The 18,148-nt window shown below is 34.5% G+C and overlaps 8 protein-coding genes across 10 annotated transcripts; 4 read left to right on the top strand and 4 right to left on the bottom strand.

The window, feature by feature from the left end:
• The first annotated feature begins 25 nt into the window (after positions 1-25).
• LOC114537805 (profilin-4-like) lies at positions 26-2,896 on the top strand. 2 transcript variants are annotated; one of them, XM_028558914.1, is made up of 5 exons: positions 26-240; positions 360-494; positions 992-1,097; positions 1,453-1,490; positions 2,439-2,896. In XM_028558914.1, the coding sequence occupies exons 1-4, from the start codon at positions 118-120 to the stop codon at positions 1,479-1,481; spliced, it is 393 nt and encodes a 130-aa protein (XP_028414715.1). In that variant the 5' UTR covers positions 26-117; the 3' UTR covers positions 1,482-1,490; positions 2,439-2,896. The 2 variants fall into 2 exon arrangements, with proteins under 2 accessions (XP_028414715.1, XP_028414707.1); XM_028558906.1 differs by lacking the exon at positions 2,439-2,896 and adding an exon at positions 1,979-2,023.
• On the bottom strand, positions 1,492-3,111 carry LOC114537796 (sialomucin core protein 24-like). Its single transcript, XM_028558894.1, has 3 exons — positions 2,905-3,111; positions 2,415-2,474; positions 1,492-2,107 (listed from the first exon to the last, which is right to left on the bottom strand). The coding sequence occupies exons 1-3, from the start codon at positions 2,990-2,992 to the stop codon at positions 1,827-1,829; spliced, it is 429 nt and encodes a 142-aa protein (XP_028414695.1). The 5' UTR covers positions 2,993-3,111; the 3' UTR covers positions 1,492-1,826.
• Positions 3,112-3,275: 164 nt separating this feature from the next.
• LOC114537786 (chloride intracellular channel protein 1-like) lies at positions 3,276-5,271 on the top strand. The gene is made up of 2 exons (XM_028558882.1): positions 3,276-3,403; positions 3,528-5,271. Exons 1-2 carry the CDS (start codon positions 3,362-3,364, stop codon positions 4,182-4,184), a joined length of 699 nt encoding a protein of 232 aa, XP_028414683.1. The 5' UTR covers positions 3,276-3,361; the 3' UTR covers positions 4,185-5,271.
• Positions 5,272-5,867: 596 nt separating this feature from the next.
• On the bottom strand, positions 5,868-7,836 carry LOC114536341 (probable inactive peptidyl-prolyl cis-trans isomerase-like 6). The gene is made up of 9 exons (XM_028557708.1): positions 7,738-7,836; positions 7,514-7,609; positions 7,290-7,414; positions 7,151-7,214; positions 7,005-7,067; positions 6,776-6,932; positions 6,604-6,660; positions 6,289-6,424; positions 5,868-6,168 (listed from the first exon to the last, which is right to left on the bottom strand). Exons 1-9 carry the CDS (start codon positions 7,813-7,815, stop codon positions 6,042-6,044), a joined length of 903 nt encoding a protein of 300 aa, XP_028413509.1. The 5' UTR covers positions 7,816-7,836; the 3' UTR covers positions 5,868-6,041.
• Positions 7,837-8,061: 225 nt separating this feature from the next.
• LOC114536492 (GTP-binding protein rhoA-like) lies at positions 8,062-9,790 on the bottom strand. The gene is made up of 6 exons (XM_028557841.1): positions 9,456-9,790; positions 9,245-9,382; positions 8,880-8,970; positions 8,692-8,801; positions 8,467-8,616; positions 8,062-8,354 (listed from the first exon to the last, which is right to left on the bottom strand). The coding sequence occupies exons 1-6, from the start codon at positions 9,546-9,548 to the stop codon at positions 8,100-8,102; spliced, it is 837 nt and encodes a 278-aa protein (XP_028413642.1). The 5' UTR covers positions 9,549-9,790; the 3' UTR covers positions 8,062-8,099.
• A 389-nt stretch (positions 9,791-10,179) lies between these two features.
• LOC114532912 (ankyrin homolog) lies at positions 10,180-11,891 on the top strand. Its single transcript, XM_028554501.1, has 7 exons — positions 10,180-10,464; positions 10,537-10,586; positions 10,834-10,895; positions 10,990-11,234; positions 11,316-11,443; positions 11,707-11,739; positions 11,856-11,891. The coding sequence occupies exons 1-7, from the start codon at positions 10,392-10,394 to the stop codon at positions 11,889-11,891; spliced, it is 627 nt and encodes a 208-aa protein (XP_028410302.1). The 5' UTR covers positions 10,180-10,391.
• A 101-nt stretch (positions 11,892-11,992) lies between these two features.
• Positions 11,993-17,034, top strand: LOC114536360 (RUN and FYVE domain-containing protein 2-like). 2 transcript variants are annotated; one of them, XM_028557725.1, is made up of 14 exons: positions 11,993-12,036; positions 12,108-12,216; positions 12,346-12,381; positions 12,453-12,545; positions 12,643-12,725; positions 12,900-13,010; positions 13,168-13,269; positions 13,360-13,437; positions 13,509-13,574; positions 13,650-13,739; positions 13,845-13,892; positions 13,993-14,063; positions 14,347-14,466; positions 16,863-17,033. In XM_028557725.1, exons 2-14 carry the CDS (start codon positions 12,108-12,110, stop codon positions 16,867-16,869), a joined length of 1,014 nt encoding a protein of 337 aa, XP_028413526.1. In that variant the 5' UTR covers positions 11,993-12,036; the 3' UTR covers positions 16,870-17,033. The 2 variants fall into 2 exon arrangements, with proteins under 2 accessions (XP_028413526.1, XP_028413532.1); XM_028557731.1 differs by having other exon boundaries at positions 12,033-12,036; positions 12,136-12,216; positions 16,863-17,034.
• Positions 15,088-16,264, bottom strand: LOC114536377 (TNF receptor-associated factor 4-like). Its single transcript, XM_028557738.1, has one exon. It carries the CDS (start codon positions 15,951-15,953, stop codon positions 15,207-15,209), a length of 747 nt encoding a protein of 248 aa, XP_028413539.1. The 5' UTR covers positions 15,954-16,264; the 3' UTR covers positions 15,088-15,206.
• Positions 17,035-18,148: the final 1,114 nt, after the last annotated feature.

Here is an 18,148-nt window from a genome sequence, read left to right as displayed (position 1 = left end):
GGTTGAGATCCGGCGCGGGAAAACTCCTGCTAATGTTACCATGGAATGTTCATAATAAGTTTTAAAGTTTTGACAAATAAACACGAAAAAAAGTTTTAAAATTTATGAAATGAAGTAATGGCAATGAACCAACTTCAAAACCTACTTCATGACTCGCTTATAGCGACGGGACATGTTGAAAATTGTGCTTTAATTCGTCGAAACGATGCATCTGTCCGGGCCAGTTCTGTTGGATTTGTTGTAAGTATTTGAAAAATTCATTTATGCAAGTTTTTAAGTCTATTTTGACTCAAAATAAGTATTAACATAAATATAAAAATATTTCTCAATGAAATCTGTAACTTTACTTATATTTTCAGCTAACATCGACAGAAGTAAATGCATTTTTAGACGCGTTCAAATCACCCTCTGAGACGAGGGAACGAGGCGTTAAAATCGGTGAAGACACATTTGTTTGCTACCGTGCTGATAAATTTTCAATCTATGCCAAACAGGTTTGAATTAGTCCATATTTTAAACGTTAGGAAGGTTTATAAACGTGTATTTTTGTAGGATTTCCCACACACAAGAGCAGGTGCATAATTAGTTTTCAAAAATGAGATCATAAGTAATCATAACACAGTCTAAGATTAAAATTAGGATGAATTGCCAGAATTGGTGACTGTATTGCTATATGCTAACATAGTGCTATTATTGTAAGCAAAGGATGGTGGGGGCAGCTGCACCTTGCCTCCAGTGCGGGTAGTGTTGCAGCTCCTCGCAAGAATGATTTCCATTGGCTGAACTTTACAATACATTTCTGTTTCAACCAATAGCATAGCTTTGTTCTTTAGAAAGGATAGGAAAGCATTATCCAATTGGATGAAAGCTTCCCAGAGCTGCGACATGTCCCTCCAGTCTGCCTGACTTCAGGTGAACTGAATAATTCCCATTGCTACTTGTTTATTAAAGCATATTTTGATACAAACCTCTTGCTTTTTATATTGCACAGGAATCAAAAGGCGTAATTCTTGTACGAACATCAACACTGATTTTGATTGCTACTTATACTCAAGAAATGTATCCAAGTGTATGTGTTGAAGCTGTAGAAAAACTTGGTAAGTATCAGGTTGACAAGGCAAATAATGTAAAATCACTGTGTGGTCACAAATAATTTTTCATTTAACTTATCCATCAGCTTACAATCAACCATCTCAAAGTTAAATTTAATTTATTATGCATGATAATCCTGTGTTGTTGTTTTTTTACTTTTTTGTTTCTATTACCCTAATTAGCTTGCATTGCACCTAGATGTGCCTTGTTCTGTCTAATACCAGATCATTTTATGGATAAACAAAACTGTTTGTCAGTAACTCTTGTTAATATCAATGTTTGTTGAGTTCCCTGCATAAAAAGCACACCAAAGATTGCTGGTGTTAGAGTTTAAGACATGTCTTCCATCAATCACTCTAGCTGATTATTTCCGTGAAAAAGGAAAATAGTAAATTCAGGTGAGAAAGTCATAATTAATTTACTTTCATGTCAGTAGCAAAAACCTACATGCTTTATAATAATAAAGTACATGCAGTATAATAATAACATGACATACGTTACTTGCACATAAACATGCATTACAGCTACAATCAAGAAATGATATTTAAAAAGATAATTTAGGATGTTAAATTACTGACTAATCTTTGTTGCAAATTACTCTGTATGAGATAAATTCTTGATGAGTCATAATGCAAATGGCATAAAATCTACAAATGTTCTTCTGAAACATTGCAAAACAGGCCCACACTGTTAGCTTGGCCTTTTAACTGATCTGTCTTCAATAATTTTTAGTTCTATAATGAGTGGTAGCTTCTTTTCTTTGCCTGGTAATACTTCACACCAAACAATAGAATAATACATATTACAGCACCCAGAATCATTCCACCAAAGAAAGATAGACCATCGAATTTCCTTCCAGACTTTTTCGGCATTTGTTTTGCAGTAGGTTTGACAGGTCTTGCAGAGGTAATAACAGAAGAACCAGAAATGACCACACTAGGATTTATCGATGGTGCGTTGAATGATGTTAAGTTGCCTGTTGATGCTGAAACAATGATTGCAGCACTGGAATTACCTATAAAATCCACAATTACACACAAATCATAAAATTACTCCATCATGGTACATTGAACTTGAGGATTATGAATGATCATGGATACATGGCTATATCATTACTAGGGCATTTCTAGAGAATTTCCCCAAAAGATCAAGAAGGCACTAAAATCTCGAATAAAATCATCATACAAATTTGGGCTGCCTATGCTGTAGGCTGGCATTGACTTACATTTTCTTTTCTTTACCAATAATGTTCACATGATAGTATATGGTCAGAAAATATATTACATGAATTGTTTTGTATGTGCAACAGTATATGTACTTACCTAGTTGTTTTGGAACCACTGTAGGTGATGGTATTATTGTTGCTGTTGGAGTTTCAGTGGCTAAAATAATATTTAAAACATTAAGAAATCCACATAAAGGTGCAGCATTCTTTAATTTGCAAGAATTTACAGTGTTTAAACTCATCAACAAGTCAATATCCTAAATGTTTGTACATAAAGTATTACTATTAGTTTTTAGTCAACAAGTGTAAGAAATTGTGCATAATATGTGTCTTCATTGGTCTGTTACAATAGTCATATAGAGAGCATTTTTGCATTTAGTTTGATTAATTATTAATGTTTCTACTTAAAGCAACCTGCACAAAGTCATATTCTATTGAATATCACAGTGTGTATTTTTTCAAGACACAGTTCTCAACTACCACAAGAACAATCAAAACCACCAATAACTAAAAACATTCTAAACCACGATCAACCAATCAATCAATCAATTTCGAACAAATATTTCGAACATTCGAAAGTCACTTACCACTCGTGCAATGTATAAAGAAAACGGAACAAAATAGCACCGTACAAAGTATTTGACCAACAAGGGTATTAATTCTGTAAAGCAACATTGTATGTTTGTCAACTAGGTATGGAAAAAACCACTTCTGATTTGACGATGATTAGTAAATTTGCCACGTAAAGACGAACGTAAAATTATCCTGAAAAATAATGATCAAGCGGGTACCGGATATTTCCTACCGGAAATAATATACCAGAATAGTTATAATAATTATTTTAACAGTCAAACTTAGCGCTACACCCTTTCATTGAGATCAGTACACTTTGTGATTGCTGTGGAAACCAAAGGCTTTTCTTAAGCCCTTTGTGTTGAATCGTGCGCATGCGTGATTAGGGCGGGACGAACATTGTCTAAAGCTTGATGTTCAATTTGAAGTGCTGGTTGATAGCGAAAGAGTTGGTTTTATATCGCAATAAAAATGAGCAACGACCAGAGTGGAGAGCTATTGCTTTTTGTGAAGGTAAGCTTACTTCCTAAGTTCCATAAACGCATTTTATTCAAGCCTCTAACTGTTGTCTGTGTGTGTTTTTCTGAGCCCAACTCCACAGCACTTGATAATAAACGTGCAATGTGTGTACATTTAGGGGCCAGTCATCAAAGGCGACAAGGAATCAAAATTTGGAGAGGATATATTCAGTCATCGTTTCATGTTTATGATAGCAAGGAAAGAAATCCCTAATGCTAAGGTTGTGCCTGTTGACACAGTCTACAAGAAGGATATTCTATTGAAGTATGGTGTAGAAGATCAGAGCTTGAAATTACCGCTTCTAGTTCATACCTACACGGCTGCTGGGGATCGTATACTCGTTGATGATCCACCACAAATCGAGGCTTATTTGGAAGAGAAATTTAAACCGTTCTTACGAAGTAAAGATCCAAAGGCCTACAAGGTCCAGCTAGATGTATTCCAGAAATTTATCTTCTACCTCAAAGCCAAAGGCGATTCCGAAAAGCCAAAGTTGAAGCAGCTTCTTGACGAGTTAAGGAAAATTGACCAGTTTCTTACGGATAACGAGCGTCAATTCCTAAGCGGCGATGAAATCACTATTCCCGATTGTCAACTGTTGCCCAAATTATTCTATATTCGTATCGCAGGAAAATATTACAAAAAGTTTGAAATACCGGACGATCTTGCCGCGTTGAAGCGCTACATCGAAGCAGGCGATTTAGACGAGTCATTCCAAGACTCGAAATGTTCGGAGAAGGAGATTGTCGAGGGTTTCAAACGGTATGTGCAATGATGATGAAATTGAACAGAGCCACTTTGCGTTTATTAGGATGTTGTAGTGACAGTCGGAAGCTTTTCATGGACAATTACAATACTATTTATTTGTAAAGACTAGGGAGACATTTTAGCGTGGCTGCAGTATTGCTGAACATGATGAAATTTCGACATTTACGCTCCTTTTTCAATATTTGTGGAATGTTCGGAACTTTTTACAAATTTTGAAAACGTTCGATCGCGTGATTGTTCTTCAAAATGTTGCAATTAGTTTGAGTGTGGAATATTCCACTGTTTTAATTCTCTTACCGGTAAATGTGTTTATTTCTTAAATTCCATTATTTTTGTGCAATGGATCTTCATAGATTATTGAAAAATTATATTATATATGTATAGAGATATCTCATGTGTTTTATATTGAGGTAAATTAGAATTTTAAACCAGTTCATATTCGTTATATTGGTCATTGCGAATGACGCACAGTGTGATTTAGTTTTTCATACACAATATTTTGTTAAACATGCCTTTTACAGTCATATGTGATCATACACGCACTACATGTGGCTTTGGGCCAAAGGTTTATTAGGAAATGACATAATCAAATCGGAAACAATTTGCCCCCATAAAGTTGTATTGTACATATTGATTGTTCACTGTTAGAAACCACGGCTTGTACATAGTAAACATTTGTAGGAATTCCTTTATAAGTTTTTATAAGAAGCACATCTAAAAGACAGCCATTTGTTGAATAACCAAAAGTAGTGAACTTCAAGCTTGTGTTCAGTTTAGTTGCTATAAATGTGTCCTGACATTACCAGTAAGGAATTCAGAGCTTGAATTACAGTTTCACAATTATTAAACTAATTATATGTAATCAATATCTCTTGCATTAAATAATATATACTGAGTTGAATAAAAATATTGCTAGATCATGAGATATCCTAATTATGTGGTGTCTTAATACAACAGCTGTTTGATATTGAAACTGTGTAGCCACCAGGACATCGCTCAACTCCTGACTATTCTGATCTTGTTAGATTTCATGTAAAACTCATTTACCAGGGAATCTCATATCTGATAAAAAAGCTTCCACCTAAAGATTTCCCAGTAATTGTTAGATTGGCTTAAAATTAACTTGATTTATTTTTATCCCTAAATGCCTGGCATTGTTTCAGATTGAAAAAAATTAATGATCTGATGTGTCTGTAAAGTGTCTGCTAGACTCCTTGCCATAAAATCCTTACAATATTAAAGTGCTATACCAAAAACACTCCTTTTAAAGACTTGATAAGAACACTCTTACATCTACTTCAAAACATTTACATGCAAATATATATTACTATGCCTTTCCTTTTTTTTGTTGCTAGAAAGTTTATGTTAAGTAGACATATGCTCACATGCCTAACATTTGATTGTAACTACATTTTCATTGTGTGTTTTGGAGTTAACCATAAAATATTTGTTTGATAATTCATGGGTTGTCAAGGTTGACAAGGCTACTGGGCAGATCAGATGTTTCAACTTCAGTGAAAATGTAAAAATCAGCATATGTCAAGAAAGGTATTGATTTTCATGCTTGATTGGGATGATTAAAAGATTTTTTCAGAATGTAGACAGGATTAGAAAAAAACTTATTTTGACAATTTAAATCAGAAAAGTTGACACTTTCACACATGTTAAAATATTGATTGGAAAAAACAACATACTGTTTAAAATTTAATTAAAAAAAGAAAGTTATATTACAACTGCTGTGAACAACTTCGCATGTTTCATAAAAATACCAAGTTTGCCTTGGTAACCAAAATTAATTTTAGATGACCTTGTTGCAATTTTAATTTGATGACACTGTCAACAATAAATTAATATTTGTGTCTAATTATGACCATAGCTTTTCAACATCAAATATTCCGCAATTAACTATCATGCATGTTTGTTTTGGTCTCTCGTTATACGTTTCCTGTTCTTCAAGTGTTTTTAGTACATCCATTCCTTCTATCACTTGCCTAGATAAAAATTAATCTTTACATGAGATTAATTGTATTATAAGTGTATATACTTGATATCTTAACTCTTTTTATCTTCAATGAACCTAAACACCACAATTCTTGTTTAATTTAACTCACCCAAATGCAACATATTTTGTGTCCATCCATGGAGTTGGTTGCAACGTGATGTAGAATTGAGATGAATTGGTGTGTCTCCCTTTGTTTGCCATGCCAACAATCCCTCGCTTATTGTGAGGCACAGAGAAGTTCTCATCTAGAGTAAAGTGAGAGTTATCTCAGATTGTAGGAGGAAGGTGATATTAGCACCTGATGGCAGGATCAGGATGCTGGTGGATTGTCATCAGAGTAGATCAATTTGTATATATATAACAAAAGGCAGTAAATATTTTTACTTGCAGGAAATTCCTGCCTTAAATGTATATGTATCTCTACCTTCAAAAAGTGCGCCATATATTGATTGACCTCCAATACCCTTTTGGGTTATGAAATCTAAAAAAAAGTTTAAATGTTTGTGAGAATAATTAGGAGTTCATACATGTGACAAGGTACCATAGAAAATTATTACTTATTTCTTAAAAATAGTGATTGAATCTTATAAGCATACCTCCACCCTGTATCCAACCATTTGGTACAATTCTATGAAAGATTGACTGTTTATATGTAAGCTTCTTAGTTGTATCTGCTTTCTCATCTGCTACCAATGCTCCATGGCATAATTCTAGGAAATTACTACATGTCTTTGGGCATTTGTCGCTGTATAACTGAATGAAAAGTAAGCAAGTATCAGTTGTGTCAAAAGTGTGAATTATAGTTGAATCAAACATTGTAGATACCTCTATTAGTAGTCTCCCTATTGATTCTGATGAGACTTGTATGTCCAGAAAAACAAAGTTGTGCTATAGAAAAGTGGAAAAATTCTTTCATTCCTATTCTGAGAAATCCAGGTGGATGCAATTATGCAAACATAACAAAATGTTACCTTGGATTCAAGTAAATGGGTTTTATATTTCTCTTTGGCCATTGCATGCCATAAGGGTAATGGTCTATATTATAATGATATAACACATTTAATTTTGTTTTGATCAATGAATGTGGTAGAACTTTATACTGTCACTGACCTGTAATCACTGAGCTGGTAATTAGCTTCTATCCATTTCTTGAATATCTCAAAATCACCAATCATTGAATTATCCTCACATATCAACACTTCTGCACTGAAACTCCACAATTCACCTCCAATACTCTATAAAAATTATAAGAGCATGCTGTGACACACTGACACTAGTCTAGATCTATAATTTTTAATAATTCTCAAGCATTTATACCCCAAAGATATAAATACCTGTCTCTTGTTTTCAATGAACGCAACCCACTCGTATTCCAACATTCCTTTGCAAATTGGCGGATGAAATTCATCTTTGTTCTGATTGTATAAATCCTTTTTCACAACAAAATATTGCAAAATTTTAAAAATGATGTTTCTGCATTTAAAACAACTGACCTCCTTTGATTTTAATATACAACAGTCTTGCAATACTACATACACTGATATACGTTCAAACTAACCTCAGCGATTCCGCTAGCCTGATGAAACTCGACGTTTTTTAACAAACCGTAAATGGATAACAATTTTTTGGCCACCATCTTGGTTTGTTTTACGTTGACATGGCAACCGTGTTTTTACACCTTTTCGTAGGCAAAGCGTGCTAGCGTGCGGGCTTATCCTTGGGATAGAAGAAGAAGAAATTGGATCACTGAAGAATTGGATCCATAGAATCCATAGATATAAACCGTTTTGATATCATGGATAATAAAATGAATTCGTTTAATTATCCATGATTGAAACGAATAATATTGTAGTAAAAAAGTAAAGTAATAAAACACCTCTTCAATAATTATTTTAAGATATATTTGGAACAAACTATCTGTCAAGCATTTGAACCAACAACAAAGGAAAATATAGAGCCTCGTTTGGAACTGGAATGATGTTTGTCTGTGGCTAGTCTTGAAAATCTTCTTAAAACAGAATGATTATGTTTTGAATGTAGTAATTCTGTTTTCTGATCGTCTTTAGTGAGAATAGCCTCAGCTGCTGCTTTGAAAACATGATCAACGTTCCATCTTGTTTTAGCACAACATTCAACGTAAGCCTTTGCACCGATATTTTGTGAAACTTTTTCAGCCTGGATTAAAGGTAAATATCTCAGTTTAGGGATTGAATTGTCATCTATTGAGAAACATCTCTAACTAAACACTTTTTTCAATCAAGGTTTAGAAAAGCAAATGTGTCTGTACCTTTGCACGCGAAACACTGTCAGCATCTTCCATCATCTCATCCGTTGGTATTTCTGTAGAGAACATAGCTGAGTCTGTTCGTAGGTCATTTTTACATCCAATTAAGAGAAATGGAGTATCTGGAAACTCTTGGGTTATCTCTGATGACCACTGAAATATAAAATAATACCAATCACGCATATACGAGCTGGGATAAGAAAGAAAGAAACACAATATCATCTATACCTTGCGTTCAACACTACGAAGAGTACAAGGTCTTCCGATGTCAAAACACACCAAGAATACATCTGCTCCTCTGCATAACTCAAGACGAAGACTCCGGTAGTCGTCCATGCCTTTTGGGAAAGCAAAGAGAGATTTATGATGCGTGGAAGAAACAGAGAATTTCATGAACAAGAAACTGATGAAGATACCTGTTATTTCATAGAGAGTGAATTCAACATGTTCTTGAGTAGTCTTAACGTCAGTTACACATTCATCAAACGTAGCAAAGGAATCATCCACCTTTAATTGAATAGACCGTGCAATCAAATTACTCTAGATCTCAGATCTATAGTCGTTCTTTTCTATGCAGGGGTTGAGGCCACAGGTTATATAAATACCGATGATAATTTCCACGTAATTAAAATCATCCTGCATCAAGTGAAAAACCACAAAATCGTAATTTATTTAAACTTTTGTTACGAGCTGAATTGGCCAATAAGAATGCTTTATTTTGGCGTTTATTGTGTAGTGAAGAGTTTTATACAAATAAAGAGTAGCTCTTTTGTAAAGATACCTCAAAATCAGCGCTTTTCACCAACGTGTTCAGCAAAGCAGTCTTCCCGCATTCTTCATCCCCAAGCACAACAAGTTTATATCGTTCCACTTCTCCTTTTGTAACGTCTTCGTAGTCGACTGGGGGTGTTAACGTTATCTAAAGAGTATTCCAATTTACCTAATTGATACACTGCTCATTTACGATTTGTTCCTCCCCCTGTAAAACTAACCTGTGTTTCAATTTCACAATTCGATGAATCTTCACTTTTTCTACCAGGCAATGGCAGAGTGGGTAAAGCAGCATTGCGTCTGGGTCGTGCCATGACGCTCAGTTATCATCCATAGCAACACAAATATACAAAATCCTCAAAAAGTATCAATTTTGGACAAAACTGTTATTTCGCCAACCAGTGATCACTATCTGTTAATACAATTAAAACTGCTTTATCAGAGACAGAGTACTCTCGTTTCTTCTGAGAGCCTGTAAATTCTTCGTTTTCATCATCATGATACTACGTGCAATATCGTGCTTTTTTCATATTCAAATTTACATGTTATTTCTGGCTCAAATCCTTTGTCTAGCAAGTTTAACTGAACAAACATCGGATTATGAAAGCTATTTACTAATAATCTGCTGACATCCTTAATCTTTCAAAAACTGTCTTAAAATGCTTAATGATGGTTTAATTTAGCAAATTATGCATGGCTATCTTTTGGATAAACAGTTTAGAACTGATAGAGCTATACTTTTAGAAAGTGGGGGACCGGGGGGGGCATAACAAAAAGGCCATTTTCTCATGCATATAAAACTATATAACATCTACCCCCATGCATCTGTGAAGACAGTGAAATTCTACGTTATTTTCTTGTGTACTCCTAAGATCCTTCTTGACTTCACAACAACAACAAGTGAACAACAACAATTACTGTGTTTAGTGAATAGAAGTGAATAGTGATACCCATTATTGCCCCCTTGAGTCCCTTCCAAACCCTTAATATCACACTTTGAGAGGTTTTCCATTGTTTTCTAATGCAAACGTTTTGTAAATAAAACATTATTTTATATCGAAAAAAACGATATTTTCTAACATTTCCTGGAAAGTTATATGTCCAGTATAAAAGGTGAAGAATAAAAAGCTTTGTTTTTTAGTTTTCGTTGTGCAAAAATGGACCACAATGTCATCGAAGTTCCTGAAATTGGTTGTGAAATTTTGACAGTTTCAAAGCCCAGCAATATTGGTAAGTCGAAAAAGGAACCATATCAACGAATTGCGATGTTTATTTTATTCAAAGTTTTGTCCAATATTATAGATAAGGCCTGCTGTGATTGTAAAAGGACGTTTAAATCCTGCTCGTGCAAGGTATGGGATTATGAATGATGAAATTATTAATTATATATGGTTATAAGCATTAGCTGGTAGGTACACCACGTAAGTATTAAATACTGCAAGGCTTTTGTGTTGTACTTACAAGCTAATTTACTTATAAATTGATGTCACTATGCAAATATACAAGAATATTATATAATTGATATGTTGCTTTGCATGTTTGGTCCCATATACATTGTTGTCTGTTAAATATTGAAAGATTTTTTATCACATTGTATAGTCATGTGCAAAATGTGGTGCATTATTTCAAAAATATTTAGGAACTCCTGTTGTTAAAGGAAGGTATGTTAAAGTAAATTTATGAATATATCACCCTGGTTTTAATTACCATGTCCCTGTATCAATTTGAGTATTAAATAGATCCATTTCCCACCAGGTCACACTGTCGGATTTGTTGCGCCGCTGTGTGTATCACATGTCATGTTATCATTTATGACACATTTAAAATCTGCACAAGATGTCACATCAAGCAGAAAGAAGACGAGCTGAGCACACAAATGGCTTTGTCAGCCATCACTAATAGCAAGACTGAGTTTGGGATTGAAAATTTAACTTTAGCAAGTACAAATGTTAGTAGTCAAGAAAAGAAAAATGACATTCTAGTCAGTGCATCTAAGAAAGGTATTTTCTGTAAGCTATAGTTTTTGGGTTGTCTCCTTAAGATTTGATAGTTTTAATAATATCCAGTTTTTTTAATTCAAGGTGACCATCATGTTGTTTCAACAATCCTAAGTGCTGGTGCTGATATCAATCATAAAGACTCAGATGGGAATACTGCTTTGTTCTTTGCTTCTTCTGGTGCATATCTTCCTTGTATGGCATTGCTCATTGTATGTATTAATTAATTTCTTAAATATATAAGTATATTTATAAAAGTTATTTTATATGTAGTTTGGTTTGTGAAATATAAGAAAGTGCTCAATAGATAGATCCAGATATGGAATTTTTTGCTTCCCAAAAATTTTCCACTACAGTCTGTTCCATATAGGAACCTTCGGGTGGTTCCTATATGGATGACGTGGAATGTAATGAAATAATTTTTGGTATAAACAAAGACTTCTACAAGTTAATTTTATATTTGTTCTTTTTCTAGGAAAAAGGTGCATATTGTTCAGCAGCAAACAAGGTACACAGTGAAGCACACCTGTAGATTGCTACTGGTTGATATATAGTCAATGCATATATAGTCATACAAAGTTTAATCATCATAGCGAATACTAATATAATATTCATAAACTTTAGTTTGGTTGGACGCCACTACATTCCTTAGCTTCGTGAGTTCTGATTTATAAATTTTCTGATTGACTTATAAGTCAGTAGCATTGATCAATTGCTTAATTGATATTGATAATTGATTATCATCCTATTATATAGCAATGGTCGTGGTGAGAATGTTATTGAATGTGCTGATCTTCTTATTCAGGTAATTTTAAAATATTTCAGCATGTGTTGAACAATTAATTTATATTAATATGTTTGATGTTTTTCTATAAGATGGGAGCTATTATATTTGCAATGACAGATCGGGGAGAAACAGCAGGAGATATTGCTGAACAAAGTGGCCATAATGAACAACTCACTGAAATACTTAGAGCTGCTGAAGGTAAACTATCAAAATCTGTTAGTTTAATCAAATATTTATCTGATAATTCTATCAGATTATTCTCATAACCTGTCAGATCTTACATAGAATATGATTTGAATCAATTATTACTTTTATGTTTGATTTCAGTTGAAGAAGCAGTCAGGTGTTTGGAGTCTAACACAGGTATGATTTGAAAACATGTGGAATTTAATGAAAGAAGATGATATTAACATGATTCCACAACTTTTCTGTAGAACTTGCCAAAGACAAGGAGACTTGGAAATATTTAAAAACCTTACTTAAAGTTGTCACCAGTGTTCAGAAATCAGAAGCAGTTTTTATTAATGGTATGAAATTTGCCTCACTGCATTTTTTTGACACTCTCTGTGTGTGCCATTGCATCCATAGTAATTTTTATTCCTGTTTTCCTATGCTTAACTTTAGGAGATGAGTCTTCAAAGAAAGTAGATGATATATTGACAAAACCAGACAGCGATGCCAGGTTCAAGACCATGTCATTAAACAGAGTATGTTTGTAGTACCTAAAAAGATTGTGTGAGATTACAAATTAAGTTATATGAGTTATGTGGGGTCAAACTAATTGAGTGATCATTATAAGAACTCAGGGCTTTGTTATTATATTATATTGTACTCCTTCTGTATGTATTTTGTACATTCACTTTATGAAATCTGTTTTACAGGTTTTCTCCAAGCCTAAATTAGCAAACCAAGTTTGTCAATTGTGTGGAAGAGGAGAATCAAATATTGAACCTGTTGTTAGAACTGATCTTATAGAACATGATTCTCCCCAGGTGAGACATTCAACACACGCAAATGTGAGGAAAAATATATCACACAATAGCGTTTGTCAAGTTTCAAAAATTTCTAGAATGAAGATCTAGAGTTTACAGCTTTATTTGACTATATTCGTCAATATGATGTGATTTTGAAAAATGTTAATCCTTTTAGATCAAAGAACAGCTTGTGAAATGTCAGAAAGAGAACGATGAACTGGAAAAAAGATGCAAAAAGTTGATGAACTCCATTAGTATTGCAGCCAATACGAGAGAGGTTTGTGCATTAGCCAACGTTACAGTCGGGCGTTCAATTGCGTAAGTGAGTAACTGTAAGTCTAGAGAACGTGTTTACTGTTCGTTTTAGAAACAAGAGCAAGATATTTGTCGTCTTAACAGTGAGCTGGAAAAATTTCATGAAGAGAAAGAGTTGGCTCTTCAACGGGTAGATCTCTCATGATCACCATCTATTATTATTCTTAACAGCAATTCAAATGATTTTCATTTATGATTTAGTGTGAGGCAACTTACATGAATAAAGAGACAAAGATTCGTCAAGAAGCTCATTTTGCTGTTCACGAGGTAAATTTCTCTAGAGGCAGGTAACAATTAATGTTGGGCGACGTTTCACAATCATAAAATATTACTTTTCTCAAGGCCAACGAACGATTAAAGGATGTTGAAAAAGAAATTCAAGATGTTGTTCATCTTAAGTCTCTTTACAAACTTACCTGGATTCCCGATCAGGTTTGGTTTAGACTTTGCATTGAAACATTCAAATAATTGTAACAATTAATTAATTAAATGTATTTTATTGCAAATGATTGACATAATTACTGAACATTCTTACAGATCGTATTTCGATGTATGAATGCGAAATGCCGAGTTCCTTTCAGCCAGGTAATCCATACTAAGAAAGAATATATGCTTACGATTTTATTTCGTACTCAGTAACTATTCCACGTAGCAGTTTTGCACCTAACATTCAATTTCTTCGAAGACAAAACGACGACATCATTGTCGATGCTGTGGTCGCGTTTTTTGTTCAAGTTGTTCTTCTAAACTTGCACCGTGAGTATTCTTAACAACATTTTACAGTAAGGGGCTTGCAGTCACAAAAGGAGGTTTTAAGTATGCCTGACAAAGATATCTCAAACGTGATGATCCAGTGTAGGTAGTTTTCTAAAATAAGCTATCGTGGTTTGTTTCTGAACTAGCCTGCCTGAGAAAGAGATATCGTAGGTAGTATTCTACAATAAGTAATTGTGGTGTGTGTTTGTATTACGTAAGATATTCTACAATATACTGTCGGGGTTGTACTAAAATCTGCTAATATGCTTGAATAAAATTCCAGGCTCGAACATTTTGGTTACCTTGATCCAGTGCGCATGTGCAATCAATGCTTCGCACTCATAGATGAAACGTTTGTTGAAGAAGGACAGTCAGATCCAGGTGAAGCGGTGAGGGACACAATGTAAGTCAAGTCCTACTGGCACCACTGCCACTAAAGTATCATTATAATTTTATATTTTGCGAATGTAAGATTTTATTAACAATGTTGAAAAACAATTCTAAAACTAAACTCACGCGTTCTTTTAGTTTATCATGCACATGTTTAATTGCTTTATCTCATAAACTAAAGAAATCACATTTCGCTTGATAGCACAGTTCAAAACGGTTAAAATTATTCGAATTTACTATTCGTCTCTACATGTATCGTTCACAATTATCATGGTATTACAATGCTTCTAAGTGCTATAATTACAATGTTTCTAACTGTTCGATGCTATTACAATGCTTCTAAGTGCTATAATTACAATGTTTCTAACTGTTCGATGCTATTACAATGCTTCTAAGTGCTATAATTACAATGTTTCTAACTGTTCCATGCTACTACAATGCTTCTAAGTGCTATAATTACAATGTTTCTAACTGTTCGATGCTATTACAATGCTTCTAAGTGCTATAATTACAATGTTTCTAACTGTTTGATGCTATTACAATGCTTCTAAGTGCTATAATTACAATGTTTCTAACTGTTCGATGCTATTACAATGCTTCTAAGTGCTATAATTACAATGTTTCTAACTGTTCCATGCTACTACAATGCTTCTAAGTGCTATAATTACAATGTTTCTAACTGTTCGATGCTATTACAATGCTTCTAATTGTACTAACTGCTATAATTGCAATGTTGCCAATTGTTCGATGCTCTTACAATGTTTCTGATTGTTCGTTTTCCCTAATATCAAGAACCTCAATCTTAACAAACATTACGTCATCAACGATGTATCTTCCAGCCTGTAATACCTCATGGGATACAAATTTAAAAATCCCGAATCCATTGTTTGTTTCTTCGGAGGGTCTTCGGATTTCTTCCCTGGCACCCTCGGGTGGCATTAGAATCTTTTCGACATCCCTTCTAAACACTGCGCTTTCCTGCTCTATTAAGGTGAAGCGGATACGTTTTGCGAATGGCCATTTCAAAATCGGGTCAAATTTTCCTTTTCGAATTTGAATAAAAATTGAAACATGACCGTGGTCGTTTTGCCGTGTACCGTGAAAAAAGATTTTCGGTTGAAGGGCGTAGCCACTTGCGTTGGAGTAAAACGTTTGACCAATTCGAGGTGTTGTTGCAGTGTTATCTAGTGCTGAGTTAACGTTGCTAATTCTCCACGTGAGAACGCCGTTGTTTATCAAGGAGTGCAGTTCAGATATTTCTTTATTGAGTGGAGTGATGTCGTTCTCTCGAAATTTCGTAATCTTATCGTTGAGACTATCATAATCCAATTGCATTTGGTTACATTGGAGGCTGAAATTCTCAGCCATCTCGTCCTGTGTAACTGTCAAAGCTTGTTCAACTGTAAACAGTTTTTCACTGTTCTCAGAAATATCGTTCTTAAGTTTCGATACGTCCTCCTTGCTCTTCGCTTCGTGTGCCAACAGTGCTTCATGATGCATTCCTTGTTCTCTGCGTAAATCATCAATCTTTGATTCAATTTCCTGTCCTTGATTTGAGATGTCCGTGGATAATTTGTTATAAAGAACTGAACTAATTCTATATAATTTTTTTGTATCTTCATCTAACCTGGCGTTCTCAGCTTCATTTGAACAACTTCTGTTATCAAGATCACGAAGCTTTTGTTCAAGGATTGCTAGAGAACTTTGAGTGTGTATCAGTGTGTCTTGAGAGGTCGTATTTTGCTCTACAACACGCGATAAACTCTCGAAGTTTTGTTCCGTCACTGTTCTAAGAATATCTAATTGGTTTTGACCTTTTCTTTTGAAATCTTCAAACTCTGAATGAACCACGTTCACTCGAGCTTCTGCAGTCTCTCGTAATTCAGAAATTTCTTCCGTCAATTGGTTGCTGTTATCTCTTAGTTGTTGTATTTCTACACACATACTTTCTTTCTCTTGTTTCAGGTTGATAATAACCTGCTTTGACAGTGAAAGATGTTCATATACCATAACCTCCTCATGTTCTCGCATCCTCCCACGTTCAATCTTAACATAAAACACCACGATTGAATGTTGGCTCGATGAAAAACAAACTAATTAAAATAAAATGAGAATAAGTATTTTCTTAATAGCAGTTTGATTGTCATTTATTATGAATAACCGTTTCTCACCCTCTCTTCACAGCCAACATCTTTGAAAAAGCAATCAATTAATGTTCTTTCACATTCTTCCTTTTGATGCAATTCCACCTGAGAGGAACGAAAATGTTATCCGTTTATAAAAATGTGATTTTGTTTTACTCGTATCATTTCAAGTGATTGGCTATTATCATTATATAGTACTTTAATGGTTTCTTTTTGCTCAAATTTAATCATTCTCACGCACCTCTTCTCTTGGGATTTGTTGTAGACAATGATTTGGACAATCCACGGGAATACGTGGGCATTCTTCTTCTTCGTGTGTCTAAATTGATTTAGACAACGCAGGAAATCTCGTAAAGTACCAGATGTGGATATATTGTGTTTTATTGCATCATTATTTACCTCTTTATTTTTAAATATAATTTTTTTCTCACAGAATTCACAATCGATCTTCCTGAATTCACATTTCCGTACATGATTTTCCAAGGCCCCACTTCTTACAGATTGTTCGCATTGTTCATTGGTGCATTTCACGCGGTCGCCATGGCATTGTTCCTCGTGTTCCTGAAATCATTTTAAAACATCAAATTATCGCTAAATTTTACTCAGTTTTACGTCAGGTCATGCCTGTGAATTCAAGGATATGTCATTAATGTCAAGTCATTGTGACATCACTTACGTCTAAAAATTTCTGGAGTTTTTCTATCTTTTTATGGCATTTTGGACATCTTACGCTCAAAGCCAAGACTCTGCCTTTCATTGATGTATCTGGGAAAATTCCATTTGGTGGCACATCTTTGCCACATTGTGGGCAAAAACTGTAAAGTATCATTAGTAACCTTAAATAAAGAACTCTCTTCAAATGTGGTATAAGAACTGCCTAAAATAAACAAAAACACTTCTCGAAGGACGGCCAGTTGAACTTATCGCCGGATGTAGGACGCTGGGGCCTCGGGGGGGGGGGGGGTAAGAGCAGCTTGCCCCGTTTCCCTCTGCCTGCTGGGGCAGTGCTGTGTCCTTTCCTACCATAGCAACGTTATACGTTCACCATTTGCTGGTTTAAAAAAGGCTATGTTATGATACTGCAGCGATATGGATCTGTTGTTGTTGTATATTCCCTACACATGATGACCTGCTTATTTTGACCTCAGTTTATTTCAAAAACACCAGCTGTTTGAATATTTTATCCTAACAGATATTTCGGCGTCATTGTATAAGTGAGTTTTTACCTTGTTTTAATAAAAATAAGAAAGTAAGGAGAAAAAACCTTCAAACAAAGTGTTTCATATTTTACTACCAGTGGATTATGCTGATGAATGATAAAATACATTTCTATTATTCAATGCCATTTAAAGAACTACCTTATCTATTTCTTCTTTCTATAATTTCACTCTTATTGCAAGACTTACTTCGCGTCATTCGGCAAACAAGCGCCGCAGAACTGATGTCCACAACTCACGATCTGAAGTGGATCTCTGAGAACCTTTTGACATTTTCCGCATAGGTATTGTGACGATTGTGCTTTATCGACGAACATACGTTTATCATAACCGC

Source organism: Dendronephthya gigantea, unplaced genomic scaffold (genome assembly GCF_004324835.1).
Source record: "Dendronephthya gigantea isolate DGI-Jeju-01 unplaced genomic scaffold, DenGig_1.0 000002F, whole genome shotgun sequence".
Taxonomy (NCBI): Eukaryota; Metazoa; Cnidaria; class Anthozoa; order Malacalcyonacea; family Nephtheidae; genus Dendronephthya; species Dendronephthya gigantea.
This window is presented reverse-complemented; position numbering and strand designations above follow the sequence as displayed.

Bases quoted from the DNA above. Each gene is read 5' to 3' on its own strand.
- LOC114536341 (XM_028557708.1), bottom strand. From the start codon at position 7,815: ATGGTGGCCAAAAAATTGTTATCCATTTACGGTTTGTTAAAAAACGTC. The intron at 7,610-7,737 runs GTTAGTTTGAAC...GTTGTGAAAAAG, and splicing joins AGGCTAGCGGAATCGCTGAG to GATTTATACAATCAGAACAA. The intron at 7,215-7,289 runs GTCAGTGACAGT...ATTATAATATAG, and splicing joins TACCAGCTCAGTGATTACAG to ACCATTACCCTTATGGCATG.
- LOC114537796 (XM_028558894.1), bottom strand. From the start codon at position 2,992: ATGTTGCTTTACAGAATTAATACCCTTGTTGGTCAAATACTTTGTACG. The intron at 2,475-2,904 runs GTAAGTGACTTT...ATATTATTTTAG, and splicing joins CTTTATACATTGCACGAGTG to CCACTGAAACTCCAACAGCA. The intron at 2,108-2,414 runs GTAAGTACATAT...TGGATTTTATAG, and splicing joins AGTGGTTCCAAAACAACTAG to GTAATTCCAGTGCTGCAATC.
- LOC114536360 (XM_028557725.1), top strand. From the start codon at position 12,108: ATGGGAGCTATTATATTTGCAATGACAGATCGGGGAGAAACAGCAGGA. The intron at 12,726-12,899 runs GTATGTTTGTAG...TCTGTTTTACAG, and splicing joins AGACCATGTCATTAAACAGA to GTTTTCTCCAAGCCTAAATT. The intron at 13,893-13,992 runs GTAATCCATACT...ATTTCTTCGAAG, and splicing joins GCCGAGTTCCTTTCAGCCAG to ACAAAACGACGACATCATTG.
- LOC114532912 (XM_028554501.1), top strand. From the start codon at position 10,392: ATGGACCACAATGTCATCGAAGTTCCTGAAATTGGTTGTGAAATTTTG. The intron at 10,587-10,833 runs GTATGGGATTAT...CACATTGTATAG, and splicing joins TTAAATCCTGCTCGTGCAAG to TCATGTGCAAAATGTGGTGC. The intron at 11,444-11,706 runs GTATGTATTAAT...TTCTTTTTCTAG, and splicing joins CTTGTATGGCATTGCTCATT to GAAAAAGGTGCATATTGTTC.
- LOC114537805 (XM_028558914.1), top strand. From the start codon at position 118: ATGGCAATGAACCAACTTCAAAACCTACTTCATGACTCGCTTATAGCG. The intron at 495-991 runs GTTTGAATTAGT...TATATTGCACAG, and splicing joins TTTCAATCTATGCCAAACAG to GAATCAAAAGGCGTAATTCT. The intron at 1,098-1,452 runs GTAAGTATCAGG...CAATCACTCTAG, and splicing joins TGAAGCTGTAGAAAAACTTG to CTGATTATTTCCGTGAAAAA.
- LOC114536377 (XM_028557738.1), bottom strand. From the start codon at position 15,953: ATGCATCATGAAGCACTGTTGGCACACGAAGCGAAGAGCAAGGAGGAC.
- LOC114536492 (XM_028557841.1), bottom strand. From the start codon at position 9,548: ATGGCACGACCCAGACGCAATGCTGCTTTACCCACTCTGCCATTGCCT. The intron at 9,383-9,455 runs GTTAGTTTTACA...AATACTCTTTAG, and splicing joins ATTGTGAAATTGAAACACAG to ATAACGTTAACACCCCCAGT. The intron at 8,802-8,879 runs GTATCTTCATCA...CTTTCCCAAAAG, and splicing joins CACTCTCTATGAAATAACAG to GCATGGACGACTACCGGAGT.
- LOC114537786 (XM_028558882.1), top strand. From the start codon at position 3,362: ATGAGCAACGACCAGAGTGGAGAGCTATTGCTTTTTGTGAAG. The intron at 3,404-3,527 runs GTAAGCTTACTT...GTGTACATTTAG, and splicing joins AGCTATTGCTTTTTGTGAAG to GGGCCAGTCATCAAAGGCGA.